The sequence below is a fragment of the Entelurus aequoreus genome, linkage group LG07, assembly GCF_033978785.1.
Source record: "Entelurus aequoreus isolate RoL-2023_Sb linkage group LG07, RoL_Eaeq_v1.1, whole genome shotgun sequence".
Taxonomy (NCBI): domain Eukaryota; kingdom Metazoa; phylum Chordata; class Actinopteri; order Syngnathiformes; family Syngnathidae; genus Entelurus; species Entelurus aequoreus.
Genome location: NC_084737.1, coordinates 34,053,605 through 34,068,680, shown reverse-complemented (window position 1 = coordinate 34,068,680; position 15,076 = coordinate 34,053,605). Strand labels below are relative to the sequence as shown.

The following is a 15,076-nucleotide window of genomic DNA, read 5'->3' as shown; positions in this document are numbered from 1 at the left end:
AACTAAAATAATGCTATTAGGTAACAGTAGAAGGGAAAGTCAAACACAAATCCAAATAGACGGAATAGAAATTGAAATAGAAATGAAACCAAATTTCGAGGTATAATGATTGATAACAAAATGAACTGGAAATCTTATATAAAGAATATACAACATAAGGTGGCAAGAAACACGGCAATAATGAATAAAGCTAAACCTGCATTGCACCAAAAATCACTCCATATTATCTACTGCTTGCTAGTGTTACCATATCTGAGTTATTGTGCAGTAATATGGGGAACTAACTACAAAAGTACACCTCATTCATTAACCATGTTACAAAAAAGATCAGTTAGAATAATACATAATGTTGGATATGAAGAACTTTCAAACCCGTTATTCATTGAATCGAAAATACTGTAATTTCACGACACAGTGAATTTGCAAACAGCTAAAATTATGCACAAAGCAAACTATAACCTACCCAAGAACGTACAACAATTCTTCTCAACAAAAGAGGAGAAATATAACCTTAGAGAAAAATGTAATTTAAAACATTTGTATGCATGTACAACACTTAAGACCTTTTAGTATATCAGTATGTGGAATTAAATTATGGAATGGATTAAGCAAATAAATCAAACAATGTACTACCATGATCCAATTGAAGAAACTCTTCAAACTTAAAGTGTTTACAAAGTACAAAGAAGAAGAATCATGGTTAAAATTTTAAATTTATTCCTTCCATCCATCCACTTTCTAGATTATCTTATTTATCTCACTATATGAAATACTTACTTCACTAATCATTATGTATTTATTCATTTTTGATGTTATTACTTATGGAGTATATTGTGAATAAATTGAGAAGAGGAAGTGAACAAATGTGTTAGCAACTGTTATGTAAAGGAAAAAGGGTAGGATTAAATAAGCTCTGCTTCTTCCTACTCCTTTTTGAACTTGTTAAATAGAAAAACTGGAAATTGTGATGTATCATGATGTATGCATGCAGGTTCGAAACAAACTCAAACTCAACTTAATTCAACTCAAATATACTAGCACCACCAGTAGAAAAACATTTAAACTAAATAATGTTGTATATAAATATGTAATATAGACACTTCATTGTTTGTGTTTCCTTGTAGTGAACAAAAAATATACAGTCCGGCCAACAGAACCTTGGATTACAATTGGTATAGGATTTCATCATTTCCCTATATTTTTTAGTAAATACAATTGAACTCTACACCAAAATGGTTCAACACAGAAAATTCAATTCACCAATTCACAGGAAAAGGTAGAAATGTTCACATTTTCATATGAATAGCTTTATAGCCTAGTGAACACATACAGGAAAGAGAGTGAAGATGAGTAAAGGTGGGACACCAGAGGGAGGGAGGGAGAAAGAAAAAAAAGGATAAAAAATCAAAGACACAAGCTGAGTTCAATTTAAAGGCTTTCCACAAGCAATGGAGTGACCTCTGTCGGCTCCAATAGAGGTCAAGCAATAGCCACGCCTTCAGAGGATACGGAGAACCCCTGCCTAGATGCTCATGCACATGCAGTGCCAAAAGCAAAGATTCTCTGGAGTTTACAATACACTTAAAAAGAGCCAACTGGTGGGATTGCAGTACCACCGATCTTCAAACGATAAAGCTCACAGGAAGTCAAGAGGCCAATTCCAACCTATGTTGAATTTTTATAGCCAAATTAAAATGAGACAAAACTGCACCATGAAACATGCTTTACAAACTGCGATCAAAAGGTTCTGCAGCAAAATCAAATTATATGATCGCTCGACTCCTCACAAATACATAAATTACCCTGGGTGATTCTGCCAAAGAAAGAAATCGAAGTCGCTGTCAAAAGGCAACGCAGTTCCTGACAAACTGTGCTCTCTGAGCCGCCAAAGTAAATTGTACAGGCATTTTGCCATGAGGCTCAACTGAGTAGTTCAGTCAAGAGATAATATGAATGAGAAACAAACCTTAGTTCAAAACATCCCCATAGGACACCTTGCATACATACAATTAACTGAAATGTTTATCCACCTTTTACAGTAACGTTGCTTGCTATTAACCAGAAAAAAGAAATATATACATACAGTGTAAATAAAAACTAGTAAAATACTGTTTATCTTCCACTGACTGCATTGGACAAACTAATGAACATTTCAGTTAACAGTTGGCAGGAGTCATATTAATTAATCTCAGCGGAGAGAGCAATGTGTAGCAAAAACTCCAAAAGGGAAACAGAAAAAAATCAAGCATGACCCTTTCTGATTAGGTGAGTATACAAGCATGGACATTAACACTGACAATTCAGGTTTGGTATGTGTAATGATTAAAAGAGCCTCTCTGAAAAGATCACATTAATTCAGAGAAAAAAGGGCTTTAATGCAATGTATTAATGAGGTTAACTATTCTAAAGACACAGAGCCATTGTTGTTTAGTCTGACAAGTGTAAAAGCAATGTTTTTCTTCAACGTGGTAATATTGGTCTCATCCTTGTAATTGTTCTTAAATGAAGGTAATGTTGTGACAAATCAGAAGTGCGACATCTCAGATAACTGACATAGAGTAGGTTAGTTAAAGGGGAACTGCACTTTTTGGGGAATTTTGCTTATCGTTTACAGTTATTATGAGAGACAAGAACACGTTTTTGTTTTTTTTTAGGATTTTAAAGATGATAAAAAACGCTTGGAAGATGTGACTAATAGGAGTCACCAGTGTAGCCTTCAAAGACCTCTAAGACAACTTCAGAACCCTCTATCAATGTTTTATATACACACTGTGAGTATATATATAATGTAGTAACAGACACGTTCAGAACAATAAGTAATATGTACAATATATACCGTATTTTGGTCATTTTAAGCATTGCCGGAACTAATTTCTACGGCGCATATATTTTCCGTTTTCACAGCAGTGCACTTCCGACTTCAGGCATCAAATGTGTGTTCCTACATCTGGAAACAAGCGCGAGTGTTTTCTAATCTTGGCAGACTTGGTAACAGACAACAAAGACAACTATTTTTGGACTAATGAGGATTCACAACTTTATCTATTTGAACCTGAATTACAGAGGAATAACTGCTGGTTATAGATACAAGCACAAAGAGAGAGTGAAACGTTGTAGCAGACGGAAGCCGAGAGAGTGAGGTCAGCGTGACTTTGACGCTGTAAATGTGGAACTTGGAGTCAAGCTATTTTGACATAAATAGCCAAATTAAACCTTGCTGGACCAAACGAACAACTGTCCATCGATTGAGTGAGTCACTATACTATTGATTATGATACAAGCAGCACATCATGGTGTTATTACAACTACATACTGTATGCGGTCAAGCTAGCTGTGTACAAACAAAAAATGAAATGTGGGCTAATACTTTACAGACACTGTAATATGATTGTTCATGTTTTTTAATCAGTACAGAATGGTGTCCTATCGCATTGTGTTGTGCATTACAAACTCAAACGCGCTTTGGGTGCTGATGCCGTTGCGAGCTTATCTCTTGCCGTAGTTAGCTCACGGCAAATACTGTAGCACAACAATGTGTCAGTACATTAAAAAAACATTTCCTTAGTGTTTCCTCTTACAATAACAATGTTGCTACAGTTTGGTTATTATACAGGTTACGGAGCGTAAATTTAACATTGTTGGCGGTTTTTGAATGCATTTTAAAGTGATTTAGAGGCAGAATGCATTGCTACCATTAGCTGCATTGATAGCCACCTAGAACTAGCCAATTTTACAATAATGCAACAAAAAAAAAACATTTGTCTTCTTGTCTCTCATAAGTATTGCAAAATTCCCCCCAAAAGTACAGTTCCCCTTTAAAGATAAGGACCGAATGTGTACACTGCTGTGCAGCCAATCGTGCTTGTCATGGCAGCGCCTATCTTACATGTTACTGGTACTCTGTTTTATCCAATCTCACCTCTAATTGCATTTATTGAGGCTTTTGATCATCACGTCCTTGTTTGTTACACCCCCCTGTCTGGCGACACCTTGCATGTACTGTGCATGGCACCGTGCTGTGCTGCTGCTGGCAGTGGTGTGTGGCACACAGGATTATTCATGACAACAAGGGCAATAAATGCGTAGCAGGCCAGTGGAGGCGAAAGCAGATGCTCTCTTGTCTGGTTCAGCACTAGTTTAGAATCAGTCGCCACTAAGCTAAGTGGGAGCTTGCAGTACTCAAAGTGTTGTGTCGTTCATTAAAGCCTTAGGGTATCACAGAGGCTTAGGCCCAGTGTCCTCTCTCTTCCAGCCAGGCTCCATGATGCACTCCTCTGCTTTTTAAGACTGAGTGAGTAAATTGTGTCACTTGTCGGTTTGTCAACGCTTTCAAATTACACAAACGTCAGCCACACAAGGAGAAGAGAGTGAGGAGATATTCAAAATAATTCTCACCTCAAAAAGGTGAGTACGGCAACCTTAAGATCAAGAAGACAAAAATCAAGCATATGAACCAGGTCATTAAATTCACAATATCTAATTGCCTGACAGATGGTAAAATAGCTCCTAATCCTATAATATCTTATATATTTAAACAACAGCGGAAAATTTCATGAAGGACCAAACAGTGTATTGTAGCTTGGAAATAGCCCTGATACAATTATAATTCTCCAAGACAACCTAGTGCCTGCAACCTTCACACCAGCATAACCAAACATGAGGCAGATAGTCTTTAATAATGAAGGGAATTCAAAATCCATCCCATTGTGAGATGTCCCTTTCTAAAATGATTCCGATCTTAACTGAAATGTCTGGAAAAATAAAGGTCATCATGTCAAGGCGACAAAAATCCAAAAGAAGCTAGCACCTGGGCAAAATACTTTCTTTACCTTTCTCACTTTGAGTGGTGGATGTTTTCTCATGTTTTCTTTTCCATTCATGCCATTGTTTGTATTTATTCTTAGTAGACAGTGATTATCCCTGCCTTGTTCATTTAAAGGTAGCTGTTATAACCGTACTATGCACAATGCTCAAGTTTTAATGATTGAACCATTATAAATTGGCGCCCCTTTCCTATAATTGTGAAAGAAAAAGAAGAAAAAACATTACATTGCTTTGTCAAATGCTTTAGTAAATGCTTGAAATGTATTCTGACAGATCTCTCTTTCATTGGTCCACCTAGCTGTAATGTTGAAAGCAAAATACAAATAATTGCTCAATTCACTTGATACCAACAGCAGCAACTCACTTTTCTTCTCTATTCCAGAAGGCAAATTACAACTTTGCTAAATTACTGTAAATAATAATAATTATAGTAAATATTAATAATGTATTATATTCATATAACACTTTTTCTGGTGAGTTAAAAGCACAATATGCACATTATGATGATATTACCAATAATTCATGTGTGCCATTAGCTTGAAAAAAAAAACAAAAGTATGTGTGAACACAGTATAACAGTCCAGGTGTGAAATACAGTATATTTTGTGTCTAATATAACAACATGTATGTAAAATAAAGTGTATTTCACAATGTTTCTCATTCTGTACATTACTATTTTTTTGTGGCAAACTCCCACAGAAAAAGTTTGGACAATTAGATTTGGCGCTACCTGTTATGATCTCGCTCATGAACAAATAAGACTGGGAATGTGAATGCAGCTTGTCATTACAGCTTTGTACCGTGGATTTTATCGTAACTGCTTTTTAACACACAACAATTAGTGAGTATTAGTTATTAACTATATTATTAGTATTAGAATGACAGATTTGTCGCAAGTGGACACAGCACCCTATCGCTCACATGTCTTTATTTGTTTTGATTGTTTTTGTTCATCTAAGCCCACCTCTTCGCTTTAAACTAAATACATACCGTATATTGCTGGAAGTTGCTGGTAGACAGTGGCAGCAGAGTTTTATGAACTTCAACACCTGAGGATGCAAGGAAAATACCAAAACTGGGCTTCTCCAATGGCCCACCTTGGTTTTCACCTTTTATACAGCGCATCAACTAGTCTCAATGCCACAGTTAGAATGCAGTTCTGTGGGAAACACTGTATCATACTGTAAAATGTTGGGCCTAAATGTTGTGTTGTTTTGATTTGGCATTTGAAATGTATCTTAAAGGTCCAGGAATAATTACAATGAGATTTTATGAGTGAAATGTGGCTTTACCTCATTGGTGTTCCATCGGTGTCTCTCTTTTGGCAGCGAGGTACATTTTGGTAGACATTCAAGCAGCTTCTTGGGCAGGTATATTTTCAAATGTCCATGTTCATCTGCAACAAAAACAGCAAATAACAGCTTCATCAGCACAGGCCTCATACTGTAATGTAACAATCTCCAAAATAATTAGGAAATTATTATAATAATTGAGTGTTGCATATTTATTTAGTGCTTGAATAAATTATTTTCCAGTGAAAAACAATATGTCGAGGGAGTTGACCGAACATTTTTCACTGTCAACATGTAAAAGCTGTTTCTATACATTATTTACACACAATAAACACCCTTGAGTGATTCTGTATCGTTTGGGGATTTAGCAGAGGAATCTGCTGCATGCCATAATGTGGTATGAAAATAATTACAATAACCAGACCCAGTGCTTCTAACATAATGTAAGACATTCAAGCTGTAATGTGGATTTCACAATCAGTTTACAAGCATTATAAAACACATGCATCCCCACATGCATGGATGCCTTTAAATTTCCGTTTCATTACTCTGATTTCTTCCTGCCGAATTTGCAGACATGCACACATGGTACCACGTAAGAGGGACAAATTAACTTTAATATATTGTGCAAGATCCAAAGGTGTTTTTGACAGATGCGGTGAATCATACTTGTGTGCCGCATGCAAAATAGTGATTGTCAATGATCTTAACAGCTGGTGTGGTTCATGACAAAGAATATGTCTGACTGGGTTAATGAGGCATAAGTTTCATCCAAAAACATCAGGGTCTCGAGTAGTTATTGCAGCTACAAACGGCACTACTACAAATTGTGTGCAGTGTGCAGATTTAAGAGATTATCTGGTTATTAATATGGAATATAACTATTACTAACACAACAGCTAAGCGTTATATAATTTGCATGTATTTGTGAGAAAATACATAATTAAATTAAGGGATGGAAACATACAGAACCACAGGTTAGCATATTCCAAAGCAAAATGTAAACCAAGACCAAAAATAGCTGACTCTATATCCTTTGGGTGGTAGATTTTAGAAAATGGTAGTAAAAAAAAAAAAAAAAGTTAAACTTAAGTGAGACACCTGTTACGGCGAACGCGCATGCGCAGCCTGTTTCTCCCTCTTCTGCGGGAGCACTCAGCGGCTCCACTGTGAGCGCATCTGGACACGCCCCCACACGCGCTGCGCCGACCGCGCCCACACGCGGTATCCAGACCCGGACAGTCCATTCATCGTTGAGGTGGAAGCATCCGATTCTGGTATAGGGGCAGTCCTCTCCCAATGCTCCAAGCAGGACAACAAGGTTCATCCATGTACCTTCTTCTCGTGACGCTTATCCTCTGCTGAACGCAATTATGACGCTGGTAATCGGGAATTGCTCGCTGTACACGAGGCATTGAAGGAGTGGAGACATTGGCTAGAGGGAGCAAAGCATCAATTCGAGGTCCTCACAGACCACCGCAATCTGCTGCATGTCCGGTCGGCCAAAAGACTAAATGACAGTCACAATTTTTTAGTCACTTCAATTATATTCTCTCTTTCAGGTCGGGATCCCGTAATACCAAGGCTGACGCCCTCTCCCGTCAGTTCTCAGAGGAAACCATTGACGACACCCCGCAGAAAACTATCCTTCCTTCCTCCAGAATTATTGGCATGGTCACATGGGAAGTGGAGGGCCTGGTCAAGGAAGCCCTAAGAGTAAGTTCGGGACCCAAGGGAGGACCTCCCAACAGACTCTTCGTTCCTCGAGAGCTACGACCTCGAGTTCTGGACTGGGGACATTCCAGTGTTTTCACCTGCCATTCGGGATTTCAGCGTACTCTGTCCTTCATCCACCGGCGGTTCTGGTGGCCATCCATGGCCAATGATACCCGTGAGTTCATTGCTGCTTGTTGCACTTGTGCCCGTAATAAGCCTTCCCACAGACCGCCGGCAGGACTGTTGCTTCCACTTCCAGTTCCCAGTCGCCCTTGGTCACACATATCTCTGGACTTCATCACTGGTTTTCCACCTTCCCAAGGTAACACCACCATTGTCACTATTATTGACCGTTTTTCTAAGGCAGCACACTTCATTCCCCTACCCAAACCTCCATCTTCTTCTGAGACCGCTGATCTTCTCACAAGCCACTTAGTCAGACAACACGGCATTCCTGTGGACATCGTCTCGGACCGTGGTCCCCAGTTCACCTCCCAGGTGTGGCAGAACTTTTGCAAGGGAATTGGGGCCACGGTCAGTCTCAAAGTAACGGTCAAGCAGAAAGAGCCAACCAAAGTGTCGAGACGATGCTATGTTGCATATCCACCAGACAACCATCCTCATGGTGCAAGTTCCTACCATGGGTTGAATTTGCTTATAATTCCTTGAAGAGTTCGGATACCGGGTTGTCACCTTTTGAGTGCTCCTTAGGTTACCAGCCACCTATGTTTCCTCAACAGGAGATTGAAGCTGCAGTTCCCTCTTCTCGTAATCACATGAAAAGATGCCATCAAATTTGGAAATCCGCCCGGGCCTCTCTACTTAAGTCATCTGAAAGGATGTGCCGCAGTGCTAATCAGCGACGCATTCCGGCTCCCTCGTACTCTCCGGGTCAACAAGTTCTACTGCGGGCTAAGGATCTTCATCTTGAGGTACCATCTCGTCAACTCGCACCCCGATTTGTAGGCCCATACACTATAGAGGCCATAATTAACCCTGTAGCTGTTAAACTTTCTCTACCTCCCTCAGTCAAGCGACACCCCGTAGTCCACGTTTCCCAAATTAAACCAGTTGCTAGTTCCCCACTTTCTTCTCCCAAACCCAGACCCCCCCCCCCCCCCCCGCAGGATTTTAGACAACGGGGACCCCGTTTGGACCGTTAAAGAGATTCTCGGGTCTGTTGGTAAGGTAGGGGGTTAGTTTATTTAGTTGATTGGGAGGGTTATGTGCCTGAAGATAGGTCTTGGGTTCTGCCTCCTACCTTGCTGACCCATCTCTGCTAGAGGACTTTTATCGGACCAATCCAGGAGCTCTTCGGCGCTCGTCAGGAGTCTCGCATAAGGGGAGGGGCATTGTTACGGCGCACGCACATGCGCAGCCTGTTTCTCCCTCTTCTGCGGGAGCACTCAGCGGCTCTACTGTGAGCGCATCTGGACACGCCCCCACATGCGCTGCGCCGACCGCGCCTACACGCCGCCGCAGCCGGAGGCAATCTTCAATCAGCACAGCTGGCAGTGATTACAGATGACAGGATAAAGAGCCTCGCCGCTGACTACTCGACGTCGGAACGTAGCCCTGTTCGCAGTAAGCTTCACGTCTCTGACTTCCCACCAGTATTATCTCTCGTAGCTTGTTTCCTTGTGTCCTGGTCTGATCATCTTCGTCTCCCTTTTCTTCCACAGTCCAGTGTCTCAGTGTCTACTCCATTTTCCCCTGAACCCGGATTGCCCACCTGATCTACCGACACCCTGCCTGGTCTTTGGACGCTCTCTCCTGCACCACGACCCCGTTTGGACATCGGACTTCCTTGCTTCTTCCCTCTGGATTTGGACGCCCTCATTCAACACGCTTGACAACACCCCTTAAGGTATCTTCTTATGTTAATCCCAGCACATAGCTCACATTCAAACACATAGTAGCATACACACCCTACTTATTCATCAATCTCTCAATAAATTTATATACAGTTGTACTTCTGCTGTTGTGCTGTCTCCTTCCACCCGTCTAAGACATAACAACACCACTTTAAAGCTAGTGCTTAATTATGGGGGTATAAGCGCAGTATATGCAGCTTGATGTACATCACAGTGCTCCTGGCCAGAAAGCTCCATATGGAAAAAGCAGTAGGAGTGAGTCCACAGAGATGGCGCTAGAGCACGTTAACATGGAAAATAATTTCTCCCATAAGAATAAAAAAAAGTAGGTCTGAAGATCTGTACAATTTTCAGTATCCATCTGTGCCTATAATTCTCAGTGTAAACTGGTATGTATTGGCTGCACAGGTACGTTTAATAATTTGCTTCAGCCAATTAAAGATCATATACAGCATCTGCTCCTTGGTGCCGTAGGAGCAACATGGTCAGCAAACTTGATGCAAATGAATAATCGGGATATAGAAGCAAATGAAGTGTGGGGAAGGCTTTTTAGTAGGAAATCCTGGTCATTGTCAACAGAAGTAAAACACTGTGGTGCATTATCAGTGCAGTGTCAGGGAGGGCATGCCTTTTTGACACCTATTCACGGGCAGATATTCCCAAGAGTTGACACTCAGGCTCAGTCTTGACTTCAGCTCTGGAAAGTGAGCTCAGAGGATTTGTTGCAAATAGCTATGGTGACAGATACATATGGTAGATCTGTCTCTCCACTGATTTTTCAGGATTCAGTGCTACCCTCTGGCACAATAACACCAACACCGCGAGACAGAACTGCACTGGAATACATCTCAAGTATGTTGAGGATTTTTCTCACCAGGGGAGTTGTCAAACTATTCTGATATGCGTATTTACTACTTCCGGATGCTTGTTGCAAAAACTGAAGATCTTCTCAAATGCAAAATTAAACACAACACTCATAATTACAGTGGTCATTGCACAACATGCAATTGTGCTCTGAATTATCCATCCATTCATCCATTTTCTACCGCTTGTAAATCTCAATTAAGTATGCCATGCAAGTCGAAAGGTGACACAATTAGGGATGTATACCAAGTACGGTTATTTTTTGGTACCGGTTCCTAATTAGGTCAGTCCATGAGGGCCGTGAAGATTCTGGACTAATGATACAGCTATCTGTATTTTTTGTTGCAACTGACTGACGTTATTATGACACGATGTCACATGAAGTTCAACTGCAGCTGTTACACATTAAGATCAGCTTTGAATAATGACAAAAAAGGAAGCAACACCACACAAAATGATGTACCACAACACAATTTCCACCTAAAAGGTTTCTTTTAAGTCATGCACGCTGAGTCAGTTTGAAGTGAACCCACTTTACTCCCAATTGCCTTTTATCAACCGTCCTCCTAGCGATGCGTTAATCCACAGGCCATATTAATTTGCTCAAAAAAGTGAAAAATGTAAGTATAATATACAAACCCTATTTCCATATGAGTTGGGAAATTGTGTTAGATGTAAATATAAACGGAATACAATGATTTGCAAATCATTTTCAACCCATATTCAGTTGAATATGCTACGAAGACAACATATTTGATATTCAAACTGATAAAAAAAAAAAAGTTTTTGCAAATAATCATTAACTTTAGAATTTGATGCCAGCAACACGTGACAAAGAAGTTGGGAAAGGTGGCAATAAATACTGATAATGTTGAGGAATGCTCATCAAACACTTATTTGGAACATCCCACAGGTGAACAGGCAAATTGGGAACAGGTGTGTGCCATGATTGGGTATAAAAGTAGATTCCATGAAATGCTCAGTCATTCACAAACAAGGATGGGCCGAGGGTCACCACTTTGTCAACAAATGCGTGAGCAAATTGTTGAACAGTTTAAGAAAAATCTTTCTCAACCAGCTATTGCAAGGAATTTAGGGATTTCACCATCTACGGTCCGTAATATCATCAAAGGGTTCAGAGAATCTGGAGAAATCACTGCACGTAAGCAGCTAAGCCTGTGACCTTCGATCCCTCAGGCTGTACTGCATCAACAAGCGACATCAGTGTGAAAAGGATATCACCACATGGGCTCAGGAACACTTCAGAAACCCACTATCAGTAACTACAGTTGGTCACTACATCTGTAAGTGCAAGTTAAAACTCTCCTATGCAAGGCGAAAACCGTTTATCAACAACACCACGGCGTCGCCTTCGCTGGGCCTGAGCTCATCTAAGATGGATTGATACAAAGTGGAAAAGTGTTCTGTGGTCTGACGAGTCCACATTTCAAATTGTTTTTGGCAAATGTGGACGTTGTGTCCTCCGGACTAAAGAGGAAAAGAACCATCCGGATTGTTCTAGGCGCAAAGTTGAAAAGGCAGCATCTGTGATGGTACGGGGGTGTATTAGTGACCAAGACATGGGTAACTTACACATCTGTGAAGGCGCCATTAATGCTGAAATGTACATACAGGTTTTGGAGCAACATATGTTGCCATCCAAGCAACGTTACCATGGACGCCCCTGCTTATTTTAGCAAGACAATGCTAAGCCACGTGTTACATCAACGTGGCTTCATAGTAAAAGAGTGCGGGTACTAGACTGGCCTGCCTGTAGTCCAGACCTGTCTCCCATTGAAAATGTGTGGCGCATTATGAAGCCTAAAATACCACAACAGAGACCCCCGGACTGTTGAACAACTTAAGCTGTACATCAAGCAAGAATGGGAAAGAATTCCACCTGAGAAGCTTAAAAAATGTGTCTCCTCAGTTCCCAAACGTTTACTGAGTGTTGTTAAAAGGAAAGGCCATGTAACACAGTGGTGAACATGCCCTTTCCCAACTACTTTGGCACGTGTTGCAGCCATGAAATTCTAAGTTAATTATTATTTGCAAAAAAATAAAGACAAAGACTACGTCACTTCCTGGACTTGCAATTTTTACGACGTAGCTTCTGAGAATTAATGTTCTATGATATTTGAATGATTTATTAATGTTTTGTATAAAAACTAGCTTACCTAGGAGTAAAATGTATCAAGAATATAAACATTAAAAAAGGGTAGATTTTTAAAAATCAGGGAGTATTATCGCTACAATTACAACCACTTTCACTCTTGTGTGATTACAACGAATGACACACAGGGGCACCACTGACTCTCATCAAGTAATACATTTTTTTTAATGTTGATTGAACAAGGCACTTACTGTAACTTAAATCGATATCTGTGGCCTGACAAAAAGTACCCATTCAAATAAGTAGAGTATTGCGAATTGATAGTACTTGTAGTAAATAAAGTAGTCCATCCATCCATTTTCTACTGCTTATTTCCTTTGGGGTCGCGGGGGGCGCTGGAGCCTATCTCAGCTACAATCTGGCAGAAGGAAGGGTACACCCTGGACAAGTCGCCCCCTCATCACAGGGCAAATAAAGTAGTAAAAAAGGAATAATTTATTTGCCATTGAAGGCTGCTGAACACATCGTTCAAGTTTCTATAGGGTTTCAAAATAAATAATGTATTTTTAAGCAACGTTTGTTTTGTTTTCTATGTAATCTTTTATATTAAATTACTATTCAAATAAAGATTACAAAAAAGAAAACCATGGTAACAGTGACGGCGTGCATGAAAATAACTGCCGTAAAACAAGTTGACAGAAATTATTTAGTCTTCGCGCATGCGTGGACCAATCGTGTTTTCTGTTACCGATCATGTAGTGACATAGCTGTTAACAAGCAATATGGTTTCCGGTCCGTCACTCAAATATGTCCGTGTGCAACATAAACACAAATACCAATTCTTATTGTTACAAAATGCACACCCACATAACATGCTAAGTGACTGTTTTGATTTTTATGATATTTTTGATATGATATATCATGTAAAAGGTCTGTGTTTTGCACATGCATGCTGTACGAAAGCCTATTGTGTGCCTTTAACCAGTTTTGTGATGTTCCTATGCCTTTAAGTTGATAGGTCAATCTGTGACGTCATTTCCCCTTTAAAGCACGTCTTTGTCAGAATAGCCGGTTTCAATCAGTGGTGGCAGCCAGCCTTGTGTGCGTTGACGACTAAATGTAAGTTTTGTCACATACTGTTACAGCATTTGAACTGAATGTCGTGCCTTGCTACTTCTGCAAATGTTTGGTGCATTGTATGCTAAGATCAGTTGTTTTTGGGTCGATTGAGAGATAATTAGTCTCGTTGACGGCGTTTACATTCACGTGTAGTTTATTTAACGTTATTGCAACTGCGATGGCAGAGTTTGGCCTTTAGATGGCGACAGAGACCACATAATCGCCATGTATGGCTCTGAAGCTTAGAAACTTGTTGGAAGTTCATACATAGTTAAATGCAGTATATATGTTGTTGTTATGCACACCTTTATATTATATTATATTATGTATGCATATCCATGTATATTGCTGCATATTAATGAGTATATAATTGGATTGTAATTTGTCCTCTTTTCTTTATTTGTTTAGACCACACACACACACGAAACCATACACATTTAAATCTACCTTTCAGCAATAAAGATGATTAAAGGATTCTCTGGCCGGAATCTGTCCATCGTGTCCCAACTCTAAAAGAACTACTATCCCTTCCTTACATTGGTCCTTCGAGCCGGATAGAGTTCCACCATCAGACACTATGGAGTCATCACCTGCTGATCACCAGCCCTCTGTCAGGCCAAAGAGAGACATTCGACTACCACAGCATTTGGCCCCTTACGATGTCACCCTCCTTCCCTCTCAACTGCCTGCCGCCCAAATCTCCTCACTACCAGTAGGACAACACGGTGAAGCAAGGCCAACCAGAGCTAGGAGTGCGTCAGAATACCAGTCATCTGCTTCATCACGTCGATCCTCTCGGCGATCGCATGGGCTTCAACTGCTCCAAAATATTCCTGATGTCCAAACAGCTGCCCTAGAGGAGAGAATTAAAGGTTTGGAGCTTACTGACCTACAGCAAGAAATAGAGGAGGAAAGGAAAGCTGACTTGGAGGCGAAGAGATTGGATGCACAAGCTAAAGAAGGACAAAGACTACAAGAGGATGCTCACCTTGCCAAGGAGAATATGGCAAGGGAAATGGAACGGCGCAAACACTTAAAGAAACTGGAGAAAGACTTACACATTGCCCATATTGTCAAGTCTTTCCTGTCGGAGTCTGAAGATGATGCAATGTCAACAACGTCAGCTCCGCCCGCTGTTGACATGCTTCAGCTCCCATCAATAACTCCAATGAAATCAGCTGCCGCTATCCCGATTACACAGCCATTGACAACGATTCCCATTCCTGTGCAAGGTGCACAAACTTGTGTCCCGACTTTAGTAGCCCCCACTACAG

General features: G+C 40.4%; 1 protein-coding gene across 9 annotated transcripts in view; it reads right to left on the bottom strand.

The window, feature by feature from the left end:
- camta1a (calmodulin binding transcription activator 1a) overlaps positions 1-15,076 on the bottom strand; it is a 765,387-nt gene that overhangs the window by 712,689 nt on the left and 37,622 nt on the right. For all 9 annotated transcript variants that reach the window (XM_062053305.1, XM_062053307.1, XM_062053309.1 and 6 more), the window contains one exon: positions 6,117-6,220. In XM_062053305.1, coding sequence (XP_061909289.1) covers positions 6,117-6,220 — 104 coding nt within the window. The remainder of the gene's footprint in view (positions 1-6,116; positions 6,221-15,076) is intronic.